The following is a 23,257-nucleotide window of genomic DNA, read 5'->3' on the forward strand; positions in this document are numbered from 1 at the left end:
ATGTTTTTCCTTGTTTCCTCTCTTTCTGTTATCGCAGCAGCAGCAGCTGGACCGAGTGAGAAGAATTCAGAAGCAAGCAAGAAAAAGAAACGTAGCACCCGCACTTGATGGACAGTGGAAGCTCTGGGCTTGACGACGCGGAGCTCGAGTACAAGGTCGTTATACTCGGAAACGGATCCGTGGGTAAGACGTCTCTCATCAAGCGGTACTGCGATGACGGCTTTGGACAGAGCTACAAGCAGACCATTGGACTTGATTTCTACTCCAAAAAGGTGGAGCTGCCTGGATCACGGCACGTGTTGCTGCAGATTTGGGATATTGGCGGGCAGCAGCTCGGTGGGAGTATGATTAACAACTATATCCATGACACCAATGCTGTGTGCTTCGTGTACGACGTGACAAACGCCGACTCCTTCAAAGACATGGAGGACTGGTATCAGTGTGTAGTCGCCGCCGTGGGTGGCGAGGCGCCGCCGCTGATGATATTAGTGGGAAACAAGACGGATCTGCCCAACCGGCAGGTAACTGCCGCGATGCACGCGCTGGCGGCGGATATGCATCAAATGGACTCCTTCCTCATATCCGCGCGGTCGGGGGAGAGGGTCAACGCGCTCTTCACGAAGATCGCCGCTAGATTGTCTGGTGTAAATGTCACGCGGGAGGAACTGGAGATGGTAGATCGCGTGGTTGCCACTGTGGAGTCACGACCAGAGGATCGGGTTGCGGTGTTTCACGCCACCCAAGTAGGAACAAGGAAGACGAAAGTCGGCAAGGATGAATGTGTGTTGATGTAGTGACGACAAAGGGGTCGGCCTTTGGCTCTTGCATAGATGCATGTACTCACACTCACACACGTTTACATTACACAACTTGTTTCTCCTGTGGTTTCATTGAGTTCATTACTCTGTCTTTTTGTTTTGCTGTGATCGGTGTTGGGCTCATGCCTCCGAGTCAGAGTCGCATAGCCGTGTGGTGCCGCATCTGATCCCTCCTTCTGTTGCACATGGAAAGAAAGTTTCACATTACCACACAACAGACCCCACACAGCATACGTATGGCACCTGTATTTAGATGCACATCAGCGATGGAAATATCCACGGTCGTGTCAAAGTGTCGCGACGCATTTCGCGCAGGCGCCACCCGCTCGCTGGAGCAGCGGCGCGACTTACTACGTGCTGTGGTGCGCATGCTGGACGAGAATGAGAGTGCGTTGTGCAGCGCCGTGCAAGCGGACTTGCGGAAGCACCCCCACGAGACGACATCAACGGAGTTGTCGGTGTCTCGCGCTGAGGCATACCACTTCCTGCACCACCTTGGCACCTACATGGCCTCTGAGAAGCCTCAATTGGAGGGTCCTTTCTACTTTGAGGACTGTGAGATTCGTCGTGAGCCGCTCGGTGTTGTTCTCATCATCGGCGCGTGGAACTATCCATTGCAACTCACGCTGCTGCCGCTGCTCGGGGCCCTTGCTGCCGGCAACACGGCAGTGGTGAAGCCCAGCGAGATGGCCCCAGCCACCGCCACTATTCTGCAGGAACTCCTGTCCAAATACCTGCCGACAGGAGTCGTTGGTGTTGTTAACGGTGGCGTGCCGGAGACCACGCGGCTGCTGAAAGAGCGCTTTGACCACATTTTCTACACCGGTGGCGCGCACGTGGCGAAGATCGTCATGGCGGCTGCCGCGAATCACCTCACGCCCGTCACCCTCGAGCTCGGTGGAAAGTCTCCTGCGATTGTAGACGCATCTTGCGAGAAGGATCTCTCCGCAGTGGCCCGCCGCATCATGTGGGGCAAGGTAGTGAATGCTGGACAGACGTGCGTAGCGCCAGACTACGTACTCGTGCACAGCCAACTCGTATCAAAGCTCATTGTAGCACTCGAGGAGGCGCGCAAGGATATGCTCGGCAAGGACCCGTTACGTCAGCGGCAGGAATACCCGGCTATTGTGAGTGCAAAGCACTTTCAGCGCCTCGTATCGCTCATGAAGGGTGGGACCGTTGTCCTTGGCGGAGAGATGGATGAGGCGAGCCGAACGATTGCACCAGCAGTTCTGTGCAATGTCCAACTCGATCACCCGCTTATGACAGAAGAGATTTTTGGTCCACTGCTGCCGTTGGTGCCGTATGATACCCTGGAGGAAGTGATCAGCTTCATCAACGCCAGAAAGAAGCCACTTGCCCTCTATGTCTTCTCCAAAGACAAGGGCTTCATATCGGACGTGCTGGGGAGCACTTCCTCTGGTGGTGCTTTGGTGAACGACGTCATAATGCACGCGGCAGCGTGTGGGTTGCCATTCGGCGGAGTTGGGCCGAGCGGGATGGGGGCGTACCACGGGAAGTTCTCTATCGATACCTTCTCTCACCGCAAGGCGGTGATGCGGCGGCGGTTGGGGATGGAGTCGCTCGACGCACCACGCTACCCGCCGTACACGGACGCGAAGTTGCGTGTGATGCGCTCCGTGTTGGAGCCGGCGGGGGAGTCCGCGCCAGTCTGGCGACGGTTGTGGCTCTTCCCAGCGCTGTGGCGCTGTGCGATGGTGAGCTACCACTATCTCCGCTACCTCGCGGCGCCGCAGTGCGAGGAGGTGCCACATAAGGATGCGAGCCCATCACAGCCACCGCGGCAATCAGTGCACCAGGATTGAGTGTTACACAAATAAAAGAAAGAAAAAAAAAAATATATATATATATATGCATTGGGAAAATGCACAGGTCACCACCCTCATTGGAGGCGGGACTTCTGCGTGGCGCAGTTCTTTGGTCACTGCGTCACCAGCAAGAAGAGCTCTCTCGTCATGAATAAAAAGGAGCGTGTGGCTTCAGAGTTTATATTTCAGCGGTGATCTGCGTGGCACACTAACAACAACAGCTGTTCGGATATCTGATAGGATACGGCTCATTTCTGGTGGCAGAATGCTCTCTTTGGTCTTGGGGAACTACACGGCAATTGAAGTGACATGTCTCGGTTGTGTTTTGTCGGCCGATCTGGGCCCTTCCCTCATTTTTTTTGTTTCATTATTTATTTGATACTTGAAGGTTTTTATCGTATCGTTATGACATTTGCTTCGCGGAGTTCCTGCCGGAAGCGGCAGAACCGAATAGGCTCTGGTGGCTCTTTGCGCTTTTTACCTTGTGTCTATTCCACGCCTTCAAAAGCCAGTCCTCCCCCTTACTTTATTGCCCGCTTGCTGTCGCTGCCTCTTTCTCTCTATTCTACCTGTGGAAGAAGACTTAGGAATTCATGAAGGGACTCGAGGAGTGGCTCGCGTCATCGTCATCGTCGGACGAGGCAAACGACGCGAGTGTCATGAACGCACCGCCGCCGCCGGCGAGGCGCTACGCGAGTAACTCCGACCCCCGCGCGGCCGACCTCACACGTCAGGAGGTAACGCGCAGTCGCATGCGGAGTATCCTCGGCGACGGTGTCGTGACGGCCGTTGCCGCGCAGTCGAAGGCACAGGAAGATGCAGGCTCAACACCGAGGCCTCTCTCGCCCGTCTCGAGGAGAAAAAGTCTTCTGGAGCCACCGATACCTTTGGGCGGTGGCAGTAGCAGAAGCAACACCAATAATAAGAGCTCAGCTTCTACAACCTCACCGGCTCCAGAAACAACGACAACAGAGTATCGTCGTGTGGAGGTGATGGTCGTCGACCGCGGCACGCAAACGACGTCGACGGTCGGCTGTCAGACCGACCCCGAGCCCACGCCGCCGTACGTTGCGTTCCCGTTTGCGCCCGGCCCGGTGTGCCGTTGTGGTGTGCGGCGTCCATGCGCCAATGTGTTGAATGAGGACGCATCGACTACACGGTTTAAGGAGCAGCTTGAGACGATACAGAATTCCATAGATATGATGATTGCACGGTACAACTTGCCGCCGCCCCCGCTGCCTCGAGTGCAGTGAAGCGCGTCATGCCTCTTGCAACCCACGTTTTTTTTGTTGGTGTTGCACTCCTCCCTACTGCCTCCACTCTACACGCACGGAGAGGTGCAGCAGGCTCTTCCGCAAGACCCCCCCCGCCCCTCTCCCTTCCCCTTTCCTCCCATATGATTCTTTTCCCCCTTTCTTTATATATTTTCGTTTTTGTTTTATTGGTGAAAACAGTAACCTGCATATGTGCCTGTGTGTTGAATAAGATGGAAGAGTTTTACAACAACCCGTTCAGCCACGATCAGGAAATGGAGGATCTGTGCTACTCCAGTGTGGTTTCCTTCTCTGCTGATCCATGCACAGCAACAACAGCAACAGCAGCGGCAGTAACAGCTGTACCAGAGAGTTGTAAAAACATCGATTCTTTTGGGGTCTCGTCGGTGCTACGTCTGCAGACGCAGCTGAGTGAGGCGCTGCGGACTAACGTCAGTCTTCGTACCACCTACGAGGCTCACATCGATACGCAGCGACAAGAAATTGATCGACTGAGTGGCGAGAATAACGAGCTGCTGAAGAAACTGACATGGTTGGAGACGCAGCTACGGTCCCTTTCGCTGGAGAAGGAATGCGTGATAATGGCGCAGAAGCGTGAGGTAGAGAAGAACGCGGCACTCAAGGAAAAGATCGGCTGCCTGGAGGCGGAGCTGGGGTCGCTGGAGCGGCGGACAAAGGAGTGGACTGCTGCATACAGCACAACTCCACGCAACGCCGACGGGCACTCTACTCCCATTTCCCAAATACGAACACAGTACCTCTGCCCAAAACAACAACATCGACAACAACAACAACAGCAGTCAGTACTGCAAGTTCAGATGACACCTTCACGTGCTGGTGATTCATACATGTGCACACCAGACAATTCGCGTTGCGGATCGGGCCAGAAGGAGCAGCCTCTACACCTTTTCGGCCCGTGTCCGCCCAGCGCCACCAGGGCGGCTGCAGGAACACAGCGGCAAGAGACACTACGAAATCCCGATGGCTCTGCGGCGAAGTCGCACACGAGGACGGAGGCCTGCCCCACCCAGCAAAAGGATGGGGCTGATGAAGCAGTCGTGAAGGAATTGGAAAAAAGGCTCCTTCACGAGTGCCAGAGAAAGGACGAAATAGAGAAGCAGTTGCAGAAAATGGAGCGAACGAGGATTCGTACCGGTTCTGAGCGGGCAAAGAAGATTTCACTAGAACGAGACCTTATCTCAGCTCAACGCGCAGTTGGGGATATAAGAATGCGGCTTCGGGCGTTGTCGGCGCTGGTTCGGTAGCGTGCAATACTCAGCACTGCTCTTCTTTTCTTAGCTTGTATATATATCGCTGGTGAACATCTTGGAAATGGCGTGGGTCTTTTGAAAATACAAAATGAGCTCATGTTCACACATGCTGTGTGCCGTCAGGTAACACTTGATTCAATGACGCAAATTCTACCAAGGGGTTGCTGCGCGGAAGTTTATTAATTGTTTTGAGGTCTGTTTGTCTTGCAATATTCAAGAAGAGTAAGGACTGATGATTCGTGCTTCGTTATGGTGTAGGATCCCTCATTAGAATTTTACTCTATTATTAGCACTCCTCTCTCTCTCTCTCTCTCTCTCTCTCTCTCNCTCTATATATATATATATATAGATGCATATTTGTGATTGTCTATTAGTTTTTTGGTGCTTTCAACCCTCTTTGCGTCTTGTGGACCCATCTCTTTTACTACTAGGCTAAAAAGATGTGGCGATGCCATACAATACCTGTTTCTATCTTCCTCACTGCGGCAACGAAGCATTGCTGCAGTGTGTGCAAAGAGGGAGGAATGGTCTCACAACGATATTGTAGTGGGCATCATGCACGGATGCGCGTGTGGTATAATTGCTATGAGGGCAACTAGATATGCACGTATACGTACTCTGTTCGGCAGCATTGACTCTTTGTGGATTACTAAACTTTCCCCCATTCATTAGGCGCTTGTATGCGGTTGCTCTCTCTACCAGTCTCTGTTGTGCTGCGGCAGCATGCATGGGGCACAGCACAGATGGCAGTTTTGTTCGGCGAGGGATGCGCCTGGATTTGATGTAGTGCAGGCACGGTGCCACACCCGCAGAAGAGTTGAGAGAGACCGACGACACGAAATGTGTCGTAATGAGCTCTCTTGTATGGTGTGTGGCGCCTCCTTTCCCCTTTGATAAGCGGCATGCTTGCTACTGGTCCTTGGAGTGCTGCCTGTGGTGATGGAATAATAACAATGATGATGGCAAGGGTGTTTCATACACTTTTCATTATTAATATTGTTTTTTTTTTCTTCGTTTTGTGGGAGGGGCTGGAGGAGTGTTTATAGATGGCACTAACACTCTCAAGGCGAGGTGCCAAGGGTTCTTTCTCCATCTTGCCTGTTTTTTTAAATTCCCTTTCTCCAAACAAAATAATAATCTGGTGTCGAGACTGAGTCCCTTGCAAAGACTATTTCTTTTTTTTTTCGGGTTTGTTCGCTTTGCCCCCCTCATCAAACTCCGGTGGTAAATGATCGCAGGGATTCAAGGAGGAGGCAGGCGTTATATATTAGAAAAGAGGTGGTGGGGGCATGTCACCATGAGCTTTCCCAGCACCCACTCTGTGCGTGACGAATTAGCAGCCGCCTTGCTGCTGGCCATCGACTACCTGCGGGGCCTTCTGAGGAACGGAATAAATCGGCAGGGAATCATGCGAAATTGCACACCAGGATCGGTGCCGGTGGCGCGTGGTGCTCTGCTGCTCATCTTCACATTTTTAACCGGCATTTTCATGGTTCTGAGGCGGCGCATCGTGTGGCGAAGGGAGCGGCAGCCCCCACCAGGGGCGGAACTGCAAGATGCACCTCTCAGAGTTGCCAGAGTTGCTGAAGGTAACGATACAGAAACGGCCGGCAGAGCTCCGCACGTGACAGATGATTGCAACAACATCTCAAGGCGCATGGTAGGGAATGACTTTGATGCGGATGGGCATATGCAGAAACTTCTAGAACATTTCCGCTCCTCCATGGCTGGGGCGCCGGAGCGCGAAGGGTCTAGCTTTGCACGATAAAAGATTGTGATGACCCAATACAAAGAGGAACAGTCTCTGCTTTTGCTGTGTTGCGTGTTGCTGTCCCAACTAGCACCAGTTCTTCCTATTAGTTTTGCCGATGCTCCTTTTAAAAAGAGTGCAAGTGGCTGTTGTTTGCTTTTTTTTTGTTGTTGTTCCTCTCTTTATATCACTCTGGTATGTGTTCCTCCCACAAACAACAAGGTGCTAGAGGTTGGGTATGGATCCGACAGCTCCACCCCTCTGCGACGGTGTGTCCTTCGTCGTCTGTAACGACGCGGTGTACGCCTACGGTGGTGCCGTGCCAGAGACAATTTGGCGTCTGCATTTGTCAACAGGAACGTGGAGCGAGATGACGTGCAATGGTGCTGTGCCCCCAGCGCGGCAAAACCACACGGCAGTGATTTATGCCGGTCATCTGCTTCTGTGTGGAGGGGAACCGATGCTGCAATCGCCGCAGCCGAAGTTGATGCCGTACTACGAGTTGAAGCTTGACACATTCACGTGGCTTTTTATCGACACATTTGGTGATGTCCCGCTTAACCGCTCGCATCACACCTGCACCGTTGTGGGTGATAGTGCGATCCTGCTGGGCGGCAAACCCGTGCTGAGCGAGAGTGACAACGATGGCGGTGGCATCACCAACGCACGCATGTCAGAGTATGACCGTGCAGGCTTCTACGACGTGTATATTCTCGACATCGTGCCGCGTGTGTGGCGGTCAGTGGCGGCGCGCGGGCCGTCGCCGCAGCTGTGGGGCCACAGTGCGGCTGCATACGACGACGCGTACGTCGTCCTATTCGGCGGCCTCGATGTCTCGCAGCGGTACACAGCGGCCATCAGCAGGCACGGCAGCCCACACCATCCACACNACCCGCCGGTGGCCGCGGTGTCGAACAAGCTCTTCCTGCTCGATGTGCACGCAGCGGCGTGGCGCGTCGTGCCCCCCGCCTCCGGCAGCGAGACACCGCCACGCGCCCTCCACGCGGCGCACGTGGACGGAGCGAAGATGTACGTGCTCGGTGGCTTCAACGTCGACAAGCATGGCGGGGTGGTGCTGCTGCAGAGGGGACTCTGGGTGTACGACGTCCTCAATGGCACGTGGAGCGTCATGGACTTCCCAGAGAAGCTCCCCGTCGCCGTGCGGAGGCTCTCTTGCATCTACGAGTCGCAGCTCGTCGTGGCGGCGACAATGGAGTCACTGTGGTGCATCGACCTCCACGAAGAGGCTAGGACGCGTGTGTGGCAAGAGATACCCACGTCCCAAGTGAAGTTCGTTGTGGAACCGGCGGCCAATGGGCCGGATGAGTACAACGAGATCATCAATCCAAGACACTGTAGCCATTATTACCGAGCCAACTCCGATGGTGGTGACAAGGAAGAAGAGTCAAAGCAGCCATCGTCATTCAATGTACTGCAGAAGGTGGCAAGGAAGGAGGTGGATACGATTCTTGACGAGATTCACCAGTTGCGGGAGCTTGTGCTCTCGAAGCGCAATTTAAATCCTTCACCGCTACCACCAAAAGCAGTAACAGAAGGCTCACATTCACTTTCACCACCACAAGGGCCCGTTCGACTCAAGCAGGAGGAGACTGAAATAGCCACTGCGTTCAAAACAGTAGCGGCGGAAGATGAGGACAAGAGGAACATGAAAAAGCTTAGAGAACGAAAAAAGAAGCGGGAGCGTGTGCAACAACTGACCAAGCGTCTGGCACAGCTAATGGCTCTTGAGGCGGAAAGGGAAGGCGAGGAGGCAGCCCGACTGTCCGCCATACAACAAATGGAATTACAAAATTCCTCTCATGGGGAAGTGGGAAGGCATTCCATAAAGGCTTCTGTGGAACACATCCGTCAGGACGCCGCCTTGGGGCACTGTAATTCCTTTCTTAACGTAGCATCACCTTTGTATCATGATCAGCAGCAGCACCGACAGGCTGAGGGTGAAGAAGGGCGGCTTTCGCCCTCCGTCGAGCAACGCGACAACTCTGACAGGTGGTCGAGAGTGCTTGATGTGATGAAGCGGTCACCCTCACGGCCTTCGAAGCGGGCGTTTCGTGCGAGTATCGTTACCCTGTAAGCTTTCCCTCTGCGGCAGCTATTCCTTTCCCTCGTTTTTGTCCTCTCTGTGTTTTTTTGTAGGAACTGTGGTTCATGACGATTCAGTTTGATTTTCTTCGGTATTCCTCTTCTTTTGTCTTGTTGTTGTTGTTGTTGTTGTTGTTGGGCACATACGTGTGCCTCTGTCTGTGTATATTTGTATGCGGATGTGTGTGTGCGTGTGTGTGTGACAGAGAGAGAGTGACGCATTGCATGAGAAGTCGATGGACTTCGGTCGAGAAAACCCGGAGGGCAGCCATAGGTGGCACCAGCAGCGGGTGGAGCGCCAGGTCTGTCGCCGCAACCAGAAACATATCCACCATGTATCTTTCCTTTGTCGTCTTCTCTCTGCTTGGGGCAGCCGAAAAGGGAAAAAGTAACTACAGGAGGCTATAAGGATAGCATAAGTGGTTGACGTAACAAATCTACGGGCATATCCTATTTATTTGAGGTAAATACAAGAGGGAATCATGGAGTATGATGAGGTGGCTGTGTCGTCCCGGCAACCAACGGGACCGGGGGCGGTAGAACCTCCCTGCGAGGACTTCAACAGCCTGACGCTCGACGCACTGCTGACGCACGCGAACTGGAAGGCGCGGAAAGAGGGGTTCGAGCGGGTGCGCGACGACCCGAAGAATCTTAAGGTGCACCTGTTGGAAAAGCCAAAGAAGCTTCTCGGCGAATCCAACGCAGCGGCGCAGGAGGCCCTCTTTGAGGCGTTTGGGGCATTGGTGAATTGCTGTGATGACGATGAGCTGGATGTGCTTGCTGGGCTTCCTCTCAAAGCGGTGTTGGAGAAGGGCATCGTTGGTCGCCCAAAGGCAGTGCAGGTGAGTTTCGCATTCGTTTCTGATCTCGTGGGGGCCGCCAAGCAAACGGCGGTGTTCGACGCGTTGCTCCCCGTGTTTTCTCACAAGGCGCCAAAGAGCCGGATGGCCGCCACCCAGCTATGCAGTCAGCTTGTGGGAGAATACGGTGTACAAGGGATCCCCGCAAAGGCAATCCTCAAGGCAATGCAACCGCTTTTTAACGACGCCAATGCCCAAGTGCGAAAAGAAGCCGCTGGGCTTTGCTGTCAGTGTTATAGGTATATTGGCACAGGTATCAAGGGTTTTCTCACAGATCTTCGCGAGGTGCAGCTGCAGGAATTAGAAAAAATGTTTGAAGACATTGTAGTTGGTGAAGTGCCTCCAAAGACGATACGTGGTCAGGCCCCCTCCACACCAATAAAGACAACTGCCCCCTTGCATTTGGTGAGCCATGGCGGCCCCTCAAATGATATCGATGATACGGCATATGAGCTGTATGATGAAGCACCCGTGCTGACGAAGCTACCACGCAATTTTTACAGAGTTGCCCTCGACAAAACTGCTAAATGGCAAGACCGGGTTGCGATGGTGCAGGACAATCTCCTTCCTCTCATCGCCGCACCTAAAATACGACTGAAGGACGACTACCATGAGCTCACGAGCATGGTTCGAGAACTCCTTATAGACCCACAAGCGCCACTGATGCTGATGGGATTTAAGTGCATTCAGGAGCTGGCAAGGGCCTTGCGAACAACATTTGCCCCGCATGCGCGTGCCTTCCTGACTCCCTTATTCGACAAGATGAAGGATAAGAAGACAAGTGTGGTGGAGCATATCACAACGACGCTTGAAGCACTCATACGGTACAAGTGCATCACATTGGACCAGTGCCAAGATGAGATTGAGGTCACCATGCAAAGTCGCGTCCCTAATCAGCGACTGGCGTTGACACAGTGGCTCTCTCGCCTCATAGATAAACTCGACTGCAGTCACTTTCACCGTCTGAGCCGTGCGCACCAAATGTTGGGTCGCCTTTTGAATGATGAGAAAGTTGAGATTCGAGAAGCGAGCTACACTCTTGTGGCAAAGCTGATGTCCCTTGTAGGAGATGCAAGTTTTCAGCCACTACTTCTCTCACTTGATGAGAAGCAGCGTGCCAGACTAGTTGTAGCTGTAAACAGTGCAGCAAATCTCCAGTGTACCCCTACCTGTTCCCCAGCCAAGAAAACGCAGCGCATCGAACGGCGGGAAGGCTCTGCTTCGGCAAAGCCAAGAAGTCTTTCGATTGGTGTGATGAACAGCAGTGGTGCGCCCAATGGAAATACGGTGCGTGGGCAGAGACCCGCCTCCGCCATGCCGCGTCGCTCGTCTCCTGACATGCGCAAGCGGTCCTCGACAGACGATGCAGTGGCACTCGAATCAACTCTTCTATCCAAGGACGAGGCATTGAAGCGCATGTTGGGACTGATGAATGGTGATACAACAGTACTTCCTCTACTGCGCTCAAAGGAGTGGTCCAATCGCTACAATGGTATCATGAAGATTCGAGCCGTGGTAGATGAATGGTCTGAAAATAAGTGTACCCAATATTTGGACACTATAGTTGTGTATCTGCGTGTAGACCCGGGATGGCGGGAATCTATTTTCCAAGTGTTTCAAGCGATGCTTGGTGTGATTCAAGAAGTGGTGACACGCGCGACAGCTGTAAGTGCCGGAGCGGGAAACGCCATCATAGCCGGTTGCATCTTTCGGCTTACAGAGCCAAAGAACAAACCTGTAGTTCGTGATTTGCTTACATGCCTCGCGAAGAGTTTGGGTGTTGCGTTTGTACTGCGGCACATGATTGCCGAAGTTGTACCCGTGAAAACGCCCAGGCTCTTGCAAGAATGTAACGAATTCATGACCCAACTTCTTCAATCATTTCAAGCACCTCGTATAGATGCGAAAAATGTCGTTGATTATGTGAAAATGCATTGTCTAGATCAACCGTCCCCCGCGGTGCGATCATCTGGGGTAGCGCTACTAGTGGGTCTACGCCTATCCGTAGGACCCATCGTGGACAGCTACATCGGCAATGTCAGCGCTGTCGTGCGTAACACATATGATGAGGGTATTTCTAACAGCAATGTTGAGGGAGGGACATCTCGCCGCGCAAGTGGTCTTGAGATACAGCGAACGAATTCCCCTATCTCTTCCTCCCGGGTGCAGGCTAGATCCCCAGCGAGAGGAACTACTAAACAGAATATAATAACAGCTTCAGCTGCAGCTACACCGCTTCCCAATACCGAAATACAGATGACTGGTTCGCGACGGTTCTCTAATAATCCACAATATTCCAATGAGAATGAGGAGGATTCCGGGCGTACTGACGTTTCACAGCAGCTATTATTTCTAGCAAAGCAAATTATGGGTGAAGCAGATTGGCGGGTGCGTCTGAATGCAATAAAGAAGGTAGAAGAACTGATGCTCGGCAGTAACAAGTTTATTACACAGAACGGGGTGGTAGAAATACTACGAGCCCTTCGTACTCGTTTCGATGAATCCAACAAGAACTTTGTGATTGATGTGCTAAGGACTACTGCCTTGGTAATGGAATCCGCTGGACCGGCGGCGTGTCGCCCTGAACTCAAGAATATCCTTCAAGGTGTGTTGGGAATGCTGGGTGATCAGAAGGCAAACCTGCGCGAGGAGGCCACCAAAGTAGCGTATTTGTCATTGGAGTACCTTGGGCTAGATGCCGTTCTTCAGTACATGCTGAAGCCTCTCACAGCAGAATCACCCACGTGTAATCAAACAGCACTAGAACTCATTGAGCGGGGCTTTAAACTGGATCCAGAGGCATCGGTGTCACGCCCGGTGGTCGCGTTAATGGTGCCCTCAGTCGTTCGGTTGTGTATGAACCGCATCCTCGAGGTGCGCTCTGCGGCTGAGCGCGTCATTGGCTACTTCATCCCCATTGTTGGCGACGAGGCGGTGTTGCGGGCTGTTCAGAGCCTCCGTCCTGCGGAGCAGCAGAGTGTCATGACGTCCATTGAGCGGCAACTGCAGCTGTACCTCCGTGTTGCAAATGAAGAAGAAGTGCGACACACAGCAGCTCTGCCAGCTCTGACATCGTCGCGTTGCCTCTCAGGCTCCACACCGCGTTCGCCACACACAGCAAGCAGGGACATGAGTGTCAGTCACAGAAGCACTGACCAACTGGCTGTGCCAGCACAAGGGTCATCATCATCATTCAATACAGGAGTGCGGCAGTCGTTTGCGCAGGAACCACCAAGGTCGGTGCCGACGACTATTTCAGCCACACGCGCTGCTCGGCCCAACACACGCAGTGATGAATTCTTGTCTATTCAAGAGATCATGGTGGGTCTGCGTTCTGCCTCTTCTTCGACGGCGTGTAGTACCTGCGCTGAGTTCATGGAGCGTCTCCAAAGCGGTGAGGATTGTGGGACACCAGAGATGATTCAGGTTATGGTGGAGCGTCTCTACGAGAATGCTAAAAACCTTGATGTTGGTCTTGCTCTTAGCCTTATCAGTTGCCTAAAGGCAATTTTCGAGACGCCTCGCTGCTCTCAACGGTGCCACAGTAGCCTATTATATCGGATGTTAGGCATCATATTTGACTGCCTTCTGTCAGAGCCGTTCTCGCTGCAGGAAGGGGTCATCAAGGCCCTCAACAACATGACACTGAGGCTTTTGGAGGGTTGTCCCGGTAATGATGTGTTCAGTGCTTTGATGTCCCGTATGACAAGGTACTCGGCAACGTACAGCGAGAGTGGTAAAAAGACAGATTTTAAATACATTCAGGTCACAGTGAAATGTCTGATGCGGTTGGACTTTGATAGCGTTTCGCCAGATAATGTAGTTCTCTGCTGTCATGAATACCTGCTGCAGCATCCACCTAGTGCATTCCGTAACTTGGATGACCTTTCTATCCGTACGGTCAAGACAATCTTGCAGGACCTCTCGCGTCGATGTGGACCACCGCTGCTTACCGTCGCTGATCGCCTAGTAGGAACGCAAAATCTAGTGACACATTTCATTCGTGCCTGCCTGGAGACTCGCGAGCGGGCAGTTCGGGCGAATAATACGAATGATCAGCAGGTGTCAACAGGGGCAATTGTTAGGGAACAGCAGTCCATCTCGCCTGGGCAACAGGGGAATGCCCTTCGCCCTCGTGCTATTTACGTGGATCCGCAGGCTGTACCAACGACGTCTGGTATTGCTCCTACACCACAGCGTGCCCACGCCGCTGTCGTAGAGGAGAAGTCCGTTGCCACTATATTTGGCCGCATCCGCAATCACGTGACATCAAACGAAGGCATTGAAGAACTATACGCGTACCTGAAGCACCACTCGAGAAGCCCGGAGTTTGACCAGCAGTTTCAACGATGCTCCGAGGCTTTCCGCTCATATATCAAACGGAAGATGGAACGGCAGATGATCGAGGATCCCGCAAAGCCACCGGGGTTTGCGCTCCCTGATATTTTGCGCTCGGTGCCGTAGACAGTATATACACACACACACATATATATATATATATATATGCAACTGCATGCACTTGTATAAGGTAGAGTAGAAGTGGGTGAAGTTTTTGTTGCACGCAACGGAGGAGGAGGAGGAGAATATCCTAACGCTGAGATAGATCTGTGTCTGTGGTGTTGGAGGACACTACTGAGTAATATGTCCTCTGTCTTTATATATCCTCCCGTCCTGTGCGTGAACATTGGGATAGGTATTGGGTGTCAAACCTTTTGTTCTCTTTTGTGTGTCTAGTCCGTCTGTTTTTTTTTTTGCACTTCTGCTCCTCTGCTGGTATTTTTCTAATGCACACATGTTCCCCTCCTTCCATTTGACATCAGTGAGTAGAACGGCGCCAACGTCTGCAGTGAATATCGAGAGAGGAGAAGAGAGCCGCATAAAAAGCAAAGCTACACATCGTCACGGAAGTGTGTTGTGAAGACGGAGGCGATAGAGGCAGGGCGTTGCGAGACGATGGTGGAAAGCTGCCAGGGGGAAGTGGCGGAGTTATCCAAGGCGATGCTGACAAACAACCCGAACGATGAGCGGTATATTGTGGAGGGCGCACGGTATGTGCAAACCCCGCCCAATCTCACTTTTTCACTCCCACAGTCGCAAGAACAAGAACAACAACATCAACAAGAGCAGCAGATGCCCACAAATGGCCCACAGGACCCATCATCGCACCCTCAGCCACCGCTGCAAAACGCAAATGCAGTCATTCTGCTTGGAAAAAAACCCGATGACGAATTGGTGCTGATAGAGGACATGCAGAATATCGCCACGCCCCTCGAGGTTGGCAACAGAAACAGCAGCAGGGATAGACCGGTAGGTTGGGTCCTCCGGAATGCACCACACGACGAAGTGGTTCCCGTGTCCACCCATGGAAGTTCTATCGGCACACCCATTGATGGATGTACTACATCCGGCTATGTATAGGCTGAATGTTCTAGGCGTTCCTCCACTAATGGGCCAGGGATTACGGAGACTTCTCTTCACAAATCGAAGGTGGAGTACGAGATATGACGTAATTGCTGCCCTTTATGGCGAAATATTAGCAGTTTGTTGTTTTAGTAAGTATTCTCTGTGTGTTGTGTAATGTGTAAAATGAACATGACTATCTCTCTTGAGCCGAGTTAAGGAGACTCGGTGGTGTGGATATTACCATATTGGCCGTTGTTGAGTGCGTACAGAATTCAGGGGTATTTTTTTTTTTCCTTTCACTGAGCCACGCAGATACATACATACACACACATACAAGCCTTATTGGCGGACTCACTCTCATGTGGTGCGGCGGCGAAAACCATGCTTGGGAACTGGGAACCCCAGAAAACACAAGAACAAAACAAAGGAGGATAATATTGAACGTGTACGTCTGGCGACTTCATATACTGCGTTTCATACTATGTGCACACATATATGCGAAGATATTTTTGTTCTGTCCTATTCTCTTGTTCTCTCAGAAAAGGTGCTGAGGAGTGCAATCTTGCACTAGAAAAGAATTCAGCAGAGCACGCAAAGTCCAAGATGCCGCCAAAGCGTAGAATTGACAGCGAGGAGGACACCGAGGAAGTTGACACCACCAGTGGATCGGATGAAACCAGCAGTAGTGAAGAGAAGGTGGAAAGCTATCAGACACAAGGGACGGAGCCACCTGAGGTGATCTTGACGAACAATCCGAACGATGAGCGGCACACTGTGGATGACGCGAGGCCCGTGCGGACTCCACCAAATCACACGTTGCGCCCGTCCCAGACAGAAAAAGAAGACTTGAGACAGATGCAGAAGGAAGTACAGCAGCAATCACAGGGGCAGGAACGGCATCCGCAGCAGGCGGTGCCATCGAGCAGTCAGTTGAAGGAACCGGTGCGCCATCATCCACCGCCACCGTCCGATCTGCAGTTGCAGGCTGAAAATGCGATGCATATGCTTCGAAACAATCCCAACGACGAATTTGCGCCAGTTGAGGATGCGCACCATGTCACCACACCTCGCGGAGATAGCAGGAAAACGGCTGAACCGGCAGGTGTAGTCTTGCGTAACGCGCCCCACGACGAGGCAATCCCTGTTTCAGCCCGCGGCAGTTCAATCGACACACCAAGTAAACGGTCTGGTGGGGGGGCCGGTGTAATGGCGCCGACAGACGACGAAGAGAGCACCGAAGAAGATGAGCAGGGCGGTGCCTCTCGCGGGTACGCCAACCAGCGACCAGAGGCCATTGACACAGAGGCCGAGGTGCCCGCCACCGTCATCCCAAACCTCGAGTACAAACCGCAGGACTATGCCAAGATAAACGCCACAGCCAGCCGCGAGATGCAGGAGCTCTTCAAGCACATTCTCGACTACCAGCCAGTCATCCCCGAGCTCCCAGCGAAGCTGCGCACATTCATCCCAGACTACGTCCCATCCATCGGCGACCTCGATCCCTTCTGCAAGATACCGCGACCGGACGGGCGGCCAGACGGCCTGGGCATCTACGTCCTTGACGAACCTTCTGTGTCGCAGTCTAACCCAGCGGTGGTGATGTTAGAACTACGTGCGACGAATATCCACTCGAGCGGCGGCTTGGCAGAAGTGGTGGACTCATTCGAGGACGCCGCAAACCGACCGGAAGTGATCGATCGCTGGATTGCAGATGTGAAAAAAGTGCATTACAAGAAGGCGCTACCGACAATAAACTACCAAAAGCCCATGCCTGAAATAGAGTCCTTGCTGCAGGTGTGGCCACCTGAGTTTGAAGAGTTTCTTAACTCCGATGTTCAGCTTCCCCCACCCCACATCGACCTAGATCTGGATCAGTACGTGCGCACTCTGTGCTGCATCCTCGACATCCCAACGTACAACTCGCTGATTGACTCCTTGCACGTTATGTTCACACTTTACCAGGAGTTTCGGGCGAACCAACATTTTCAGCATGAGTAGAAGTAGTAGTAGCAGCAGCGTATTTTTGGTCGGTTTGTTTTCTTCTTGTTTAGAGGTTCCTTTTTTTTTATCTTGAGAGACTCGTTTTTTTTTTGTTTATTTAGCCCTATTGGCATAAATATATGTATCTCCCCTTTGTGCGTCTCTTTGTTTCATGTCGTGTGATTCAAGCGTTTCATTTTTGTCTCATCTCGCGGTCACCAGCACCCCATTCGTGGTGGGGGGGCTGACAAAGGTGGGGGGGAAGGAGCGAGTGGTGGAGGCACGGCGCACGCTGTAAGCGTGGTGTGGTGTGCCGCGTCTGGAGAGAAGGTGGGGAATACAGAGGCTTCTGCTAACGTGAGCTGGAGCACTATCGTATTCTTCGCGATTTAACCCAATTTTCTATCAACGTTTGCCCTTTCTTTCTTTCTTCTTGCGAAGTAAAAACCAAGGCGGAAGAAAGAAAGAATAAAGTGTGCCCGAGTGGCAGTAGCGTCACACCGCATGAGCTCACCCACGTGGTCTGTCTACGAAGGGGGCTCGGATGACAGTTTTGAAAAGAATAAAAATAACAACGGCGGCAGCAGCAGGAACGGCTTGCCGCCGGAGCGCTCCCTGCGGGGCTGCGGGTTGCGGCAGAAGGCACTTCTGCAGCGCGGTGCGCAGGGCGCGGTGTACCTCGCGGAGGACGCCGACGGCAACACGTTCGCAGTGAAGCGGCTCTTCACGCAACGCAGCGATTTCGGTGTGCGTGGTATTTCCGAGGGGGCGTTGCGCGAGGCGGCCCTCCTCTCCCTCATCGCACGGCGAGCCGCTGAGTTGGATCTCGAAGGTGACTTTGGTGTGGTACGTTTGCACGGCGTAGTGGAGGCGCCGTTTCATGAGCTCTGCCTCATTCTGGAGATGTGCCCGCTCGATATCTCGCGTGTTTTCATTCGAAAGAGAAAGAGGTCGCAGGGGATCTGTCGTTTGAATTCGGAGCTCCCGCCCCGCTGCCCCATTCTCGCGAAAATGAATCTCATTCAATACCTCATGCGGGGGATCCTCAAAGTTGTGCTGTGTCTCCACGAACGCTGCCACATCGTGCATCGTGATTTGAAGCCCGGTAACTTACTCATTGGGGCGAACGGACAGGTGCGGCTTGCAGACTTTGGTAGCGCACGACTCATGCATGATGACGCTGCCACTTCTACTCCTGACTCAACATGCGGGGAGTACACGCCCACGGCCATCCGCACGACTGTGATCTACCAATCCCCCGAGTGCATTTTGGGGGAGCGGGCCTACACGACGACCGCCGACATGTGGGCCGTTGGCGTCCTGTTTGCAGAGATGTTGCTGCAGCAGCACCTCTTCACCTCCCGCAGCGAACTTGCTGTCCTTTCTGAGATATGGAAGCTCCTCGGTACGCCGTCAGACGATACACCGTCGTCGCCGTCATCGATGCCCCCCGCCGCTGTCACCCCTTCCACCGGCGAGAGTGCCCTGACGTACGCTGTGCGCACGGAGCCGACCATAGCGCTGAAGTTCCCTGAGACAATTGTCAACGCGGAGGGGCTCGATCTCCTAAAAGCGATGCTCACACTCACTCCGGGGACGCGTATCACCGCCGCCGACGCCCTTCGTCACCCATTCCTAAGCAGCGACGCCGCCAAGTCTGGTGACGCGGAAGCACGACTTCTGTGGCAGGAGAAGGTGCGGGCATGCGCACAGGAGGCAGCGCGGCCTGTTGCAGTTGGAATGCAGTCGCTCTTTCGTGCTGGTGATGAGTCCGATAGCGGCGGTGAGGATGACGGCAATCGCATGTGTGTGTTTTGATTCTTGTTGTGTTTACGTCTTTTGTAACACCTCAAAAACGACATGAGGAGGAAATGAAAACATGGTTTGTCGGAAGTCAGTGCTCTTTACAGAACTCTCCCCTGCAACACAAGGGCTCTCCTTTGTTGTTGTTGTTGTTGTTGTTGTTGTGTTCGGCGATTAAATTTCAGCCACCCTTGTTTATCCGTGTCTTCTTTATTGTGATTTGAACTCCTTATTAGGCATCTATTCTCCGTGATTAGCATTCATTTATTTCCCTTCTCTATCACTTCTTTACCTCTCTCTTTCTCTGCAGTCATTCTCGTCCTCTCTCCCGTTCTGGGTACACATAAGGCTGGAGGAGGTGAAGTGTGTGGGTGCGGGGTCGGTGCCCCTCCACTACCGCACTCTCGGCGTCAAGAGACGCGCGTCGCAGGACGAGATACGCAAGGCGTTCCACACCCTCGCGATTCGCCTGCACCCCGACAAGCCCGGCGGCTCGATTGAGATGTTTCAGGCTGCGCAAACCGCCTACGAGGTGCTGAGTAACGAGCAATCACGGCTCAGCTACAACGCGGAGCTGGACAGGGAGAGGTCGATGTTGCGCGGGTTCAAACGGCCGCCGCCACTCGACAAAGTCCGGCACCCGGTGCACTACAAGCTCGCCGACGGCGAGTACTACGAGTTCGAGGCAGCCCCAGACAAGCTGAAGTGCACCTTCAAGCATGGCGATATCATCGACTGGAACAGCCAGCTGGGTTGTTTCATTGGGATGGCAGCCGATGATTTCCTGTATTGGTGCCGCGACGGTCACAAGCACGCGTCGAAACTCTGTCAGCGGGGGAGCTTTGGCGTGGACACGGTGAAGGTTCTCGTGCGTGCCAATTTCAAGAGCATGCCTCGAGGCCAGAAGCGTTACCCCGTCCACGCCACCGCAACTGCTGCGTCGTCACCTTCGGGAACGCGCCGCGACTCCGGTGAAGAGACGGGTGAGGTAAACGATGCGAAGCCCCCGCCACCCAACACGGCGACAGCAGCGAGAGGAGGGCGTGGCGGCCGCCCGTCGGAGGCAGAGCGGCTGCGACGTGATATTCTGCGGCGTGAACTACAGCGGCACCTGCAAGAGCGCATGGCTGAAGTGGTTGAAGATGAAAAGAAGAGACGGGTACGCCTCATAGAAAAGATTGAGGCTGCGCTGGAGGACAGGCGGCAGGCATTCCAGGATTGGATCGCAGCGGGCGGCGTTCTAGACGGCGAGGAGCCGGCGTGGATCACACACGCAAAGTGAGAGGAATAAGAAGCGGCACCACCTCGCCAACGGTGGTGGTGGTGTTGGTGAAGATGGGGAGGCGAAGCAGAGGGAACAGGTGTGAGACGCGGGTGCGGTCATCGTGCAGGGCGGAAAATTGGGAGGGCGACTGCAAATTTGGTAGGCACGTACATATTATAAAAAAACGAAAGTGGTGTGCGCAAGTAAGCCGCGAGTGGAAGGTATGTTTCTTGTACGTTTCGTAGATATGGCAAGAATCGCTCGGCTCCATGTGTCTTTGTTTTGTGGAGGGAGAATGAAGAGAGTCAACTGCGCAGATCTCTGAAACTGTGTGTTAATTGTGGGGACATTGTTATCTCTTTATTATGCGTGGCGTGTGGGTTGGGTTACCTTCCAGCATATTTGCGCACTGGTGAACCTGTTTTAGCCCTCCTGTCTCTCAACGTTTTGTCTTGATTGTTATTTACCAATTGAATAGGAACACGTGCCGAGCACCGGGGCACCCGCTTTGTTCCGTTTGATTGAGTATCTGTTTGTGTTTCGCTCTTCGTCATGGCCGAGGACAAGCCGCTCTTTCAGTTCGACACAAATAGTGGGCCCGATCCGCACCACCCTGATAAACAGCATCAGCGGCAGGCGCGTAGCGGATTGTTTCACCTCCCGCATGGCCCACTGCGCACGCCTATCTTCATGCCGGTTGCAACGCAGGCAGCACTGAAGGGCGTAACGGTGGAGCAGCTAGAGGCGCTCGACGTGGAAATTATTCTCGGCAACACGTATCATCTGGGCCTTAGGCCAGGTGAAGACATCCTTAACGAAGTAACGCGTCGAAAGAACGCCCAGGAGAAAGATGCTGTACCCGGTGCAAGCAGTCCACAGGGAGCACAGTCATCGCGTATTCGCAATAATATGGATGGAATTCACTTCCTACAGGGCTGGCGGCGGAACATCCTCACAGACAGCGGCGGCTTTCAGATGGTGAGTCTCCTGCGGCTCGCCAAGATCACTGAGGAGGGCGTGCGCTTTCAGTCGACGCACGGCGGCAGCGGTGGTGGATCCCGTCTCGGTAGCGACGGTGGCAATTCTGACACCCCCGCCGGCCCCAATGGGTTTGACGAGTATACGTTGCTCCTGCGACCAGAGGACAGCATCCGCATTCAAAACGCCATTGGTGGTGACATCATGATGCAGCTCGACGATGTCGTACACGTCCTCACAACCGGGCCCCGCATGGCGGAGGCTTCGCGCCGCACTGTGCGCTGGTTGGACCGCTGCCTCGCCGCCAACAATAACCCGGAGAAGCAAGGCATTTTCGGCATTGTGCAGGGTGGCCTCGACGCGACACTGCGGGCGGAGTGCCTTGAAGAGATGGTGAAGCGTACTGCCTGCAAGGGGTACGCCATTGGCGGTCTCAGTGGTGGCGAGGCGAAGGAAGACTTTTGGCGCGTTGTCGCGCAGTGCTGCAAGGGGCTCCCAAAGGACAAGCCGCGGTACTGCATGGGCGTGGGGTACCCGGAGGATATCATGGTGTGTATCGCACTTGGGGTGGATATGTTTGACTGCGTGTACGCCTGCCGTACCGCACGCTTCGGTTCTGCGCTGACGTCTGTGGGAAAGCTTCAAGTGTCAAAGAAGGCGTTTGCCGAAGACATGGGGCCGTTGGATCCTGCCTGCAGCTGCGCCACCTGCAAGACCTTCACCCGTGCATACCTCCACCTAGTAGCAACGAAGGAATCTATCGGCTCGACCCTTCTCTCTTACCACAACGTGGCGTACCTCATCAGCCTGACCCGTGGGGCGAGGGCGGCCATCGAGAACGGGACATTCACCGAGTACGTGCAGAAGTTCTTCGCGTCGTACTATCCCAAGGGGGACTATCCGTCGTGGGCAGTGGATGCCCTGCGCTCAGTCGGCATCGAGCTCCTCTACTAAGCACGAAGGATGCAAGTAAGAAACAACACAAAAAAAGAAAAGAAAAGAAGAAAAAAGACACACCACAGCAACAACAACAAGGGGCAACCAAAACAATTTAAAAAAAAAACATACGGTGATGACTGGCTGCTTTGGCAATTCCACGGATATGTCTTTCTTCTTCTTCTCTCGTTGTGGAGTGTAATGTGTGTTTCTTTCCCTGTTCTTTGTCTGGGAAGCAAAAAGAGGAGAAAGGGGTGGGATGACGGACATTGTGCCGATTTCGCTGCAGTGCTACATGGGGCGCTTCGAACTGCCGGTGGACAGGCGTCTGACTGTTCGAGAATCCCTGCGGCACTTCCAGCGGAGTGTCCCAGCGCTGGGCCAAGTGGAGATGGGCGCCTACGTGGTGAACCACCGCGGGAAGTTTCTGCTCGATGAGAGCGCCCCGCTGAAAGACGTCAACGTTGGGGAGGACAGCGTCCTGATACTCGTGAAGAAGAGCAACTGCCCCGCAGCGGACGTCAACAAGGGGGAGGAGGATGAGTGAGTGGGGTGCCTCATAGATTCTGTGGACGGTTGTTCCGTGTTTGCGTGAATAGTGGAATGCGCGAGGTCGGCAACACACGAAAACAAATCGTTCGCACAGCTGTGTGCTTTTGTTCGGCACGTGTGGGTGCGTCCCCGTCTATGATGTAAACAAGTACGGATGCCTGTATGCGTAACGAAAAGAAAAGAAAAAAAAAAGGGCAATAGGCCGCGGCGATGGTGAAGCGCAACAGCAGCTGCAAGCACTTTTTATTCCGTGCAACTCTTTTTCTTGTCTTGTGTTTCTTTGTTGTTGTTTTTGCGTGTGTGCCACACAGAGTCTCATCCGTTCCATCTTGGTCTTCTAGTCCAAAATATATCGCTCTCTCTTTCTCTCGCTTTATACCTTTCTCCGTCACCTCGAGTAGTGTGTGTGTGTGTGTAAGTAGCGCTCGCGCCCAGT

General features: G+C 53.4%; 13 protein-coding genes across 13 annotated transcripts; all 13 read left to right on the top strand.

The window, feature by feature from the left end:
- Positions 1 to 107: 107 nt before the first annotated feature.
- Positions 108 to 794, top strand: DQ04_00631010 (putative small GTP-binding protein Rab28; the record flags this gene model as incomplete). The annotated part of the gene is made up of 1 exon (XM_009309405.1): positions 108 to 794. The coding sequence occupies one exon, from the start codon at positions 108 to 110 to the stop codon at positions 792 to 794; it is 687 nt and encodes a 228-aa protein (XP_009307680.1).
- Positions 795 to 1,084: 290 nt separating this feature from the next.
- Positions 1,085 to 2,644, top strand: DQ04_00631020 (putative aldehyde dehydrogenase family; the record flags this gene model as incomplete). The annotated part of the gene is made up of 1 exon (XM_009309406.1): positions 1,085 to 2,644. The coding sequence occupies one exon, from the start codon at positions 1,085 to 1,087 to the stop codon at positions 2,642 to 2,644; it is 1,560 nt and encodes a 519-aa protein (XP_009307681.1).
- Positions 2,645 to 3,240: 596 nt separating this feature from the next.
- On the top strand, positions 3,241 to 3,900 carry DQ04_00631030 (hypothetical protein; the record flags this gene model as incomplete). The annotated part of the gene is made up of 1 exon (XM_009309407.1): positions 3,241 to 3,900. One exon carries the CDS (start codon positions 3,241 to 3,243, stop codon positions 3,898 to 3,900), a length of 660 nt encoding a protein of 219 aa, XP_009307682.1.
- Positions 3,901 to 4,133: 233 nt separating this feature from the next.
- Positions 4,134 to 5,186, top strand: DQ04_00631040 (hypothetical protein; the record flags this gene model as incomplete). The annotated part of the gene is made up of 1 exon (XM_009309408.1): positions 4,134 to 5,186. One exon carries the CDS (start codon positions 4,134 to 4,136, stop codon positions 5,184 to 5,186), a length of 1,053 nt encoding a protein of 350 aa, XP_009307683.1.
- Positions 5,187 to 6,489: 1,303 nt separating this feature from the next.
- Positions 6,490 to 6,960, top strand: DQ04_00631050 (hypothetical protein; the record flags this gene model as incomplete). Its single annotated transcript, XM_009309409.1, has 1 exon — positions 6,490 to 6,960. The coding sequence occupies one exon, from the start codon at positions 6,490 to 6,492 to the stop codon at positions 6,958 to 6,960; it is 471 nt and encodes a 156-aa protein (XP_009307684.1).
- Positions 6,961 to 7,180: 220 nt separating this feature from the next.
- On the top strand, positions 7,181 to 9,037 carry DQ04_00631060 (hypothetical protein; the record flags this gene model as incomplete). Its single annotated transcript, XM_009309410.1, has 1 exon — positions 7,181 to 9,037. The coding sequence occupies one exon, from the start codon at positions 7,181 to 7,183 to the stop codon at positions 9,035 to 9,037; it is 1,857 nt and encodes a 618-aa protein (XP_009307685.1).
- A 490-nt stretch (positions 9,038 to 9,527) lies between these two features.
- Positions 9,528 to 14,369, top strand: DQ04_00631070 (XMAP215 family protein; the record flags this gene model as incomplete). Its single annotated transcript, XM_009309411.1, has 1 exon — positions 9,528 to 14,369. The coding sequence occupies one exon, from the start codon at positions 9,528 to 9,530 to the stop codon at positions 14,367 to 14,369; it is 4,842 nt and encodes a 1,613-aa protein (XP_009307686.1).
- Positions 14,370 to 14,858: 489 nt separating this feature from the next.
- DQ04_00631080 (hypothetical protein) lies at positions 14,859 to 15,323 on the top strand (the record flags this gene model as incomplete). The annotated part of the gene is made up of 1 exon (XM_009309412.1): positions 14,859 to 15,323. One exon carries the CDS (start codon positions 14,859 to 14,861, stop codon positions 15,321 to 15,323), a length of 465 nt encoding a protein of 154 aa, XP_009307687.1.
- Positions 15,324 to 15,911: 588 nt separating this feature from the next.
- Positions 15,912 to 17,306, top strand: DQ04_00631090 (hypothetical protein; the record flags this gene model as incomplete). Its single annotated transcript, XM_009309413.1, has 1 exon — positions 15,912 to 17,306. One exon carries the CDS (start codon positions 15,912 to 15,914, stop codon positions 17,304 to 17,306), a length of 1,395 nt encoding a protein of 464 aa, XP_009307688.1.
- A 486-nt stretch (positions 17,307 to 17,792) lies between these two features.
- DQ04_00631100 (protein kinase) lies at positions 17,793 to 19,106 on the top strand (the record flags this gene model as incomplete). Its single annotated transcript, XM_009309414.1, has 1 exon — positions 17,793 to 19,106. One exon carries the CDS (start codon positions 17,793 to 17,795, stop codon positions 19,104 to 19,106), a length of 1,314 nt encoding a protein of 437 aa, XP_009307689.1.
- Positions 19,107 to 19,593: 487 nt separating this feature from the next.
- Positions 19,594 to 20,373, top strand: DQ04_00631110 (DNA-J protein; the record flags this gene model as incomplete). The annotated part of the gene is made up of 1 exon (XM_009309415.1): positions 19,594 to 20,373. The coding sequence occupies one exon, from the start codon at positions 19,594 to 19,596 to the stop codon at positions 20,371 to 20,373; it is 780 nt and encodes a 259-aa protein (XP_009307690.1).
- A 534-nt stretch (positions 20,374 to 20,907) lies between these two features.
- DQ04_00631120 (putative queuine tRNA-ribosyltransferase) lies at positions 20,908 to 22,287 on the top strand (the record flags this gene model as incomplete). Its single annotated transcript, XM_009309416.1, has 1 exon — positions 20,908 to 22,287. One exon carries the CDS (start codon positions 20,908 to 20,910, stop codon positions 22,285 to 22,287), a length of 1,380 nt encoding a protein of 459 aa, XP_009307691.1.
- Positions 22,288 to 22,528: 241 nt separating this feature from the next.
- DQ04_00631130 (hypothetical protein) lies at positions 22,529 to 22,816 on the top strand (the record flags this gene model as incomplete). Its single annotated transcript, XM_009309417.1, has 1 exon — positions 22,529 to 22,816. The coding sequence occupies one exon, from the start codon at positions 22,529 to 22,531 to the stop codon at positions 22,814 to 22,816; it is 288 nt and encodes a 95-aa protein (XP_009307692.1).
- Between the last annotated feature and the right edge of the window lie 441 nt (positions 22,817 to 23,257).

Source organism: Trypanosoma grayi (genome assembly GCF_000691245.1).
Source record: "Trypanosoma grayi strain ANR4 Tgr_63_V1, whole genome shotgun sequence".
Classification (NCBI taxonomy): Eukaryota; Euglenozoa; class Kinetoplastea; order Trypanosomatida; family Trypanosomatidae; genus Trypanosoma; species Trypanosoma grayi.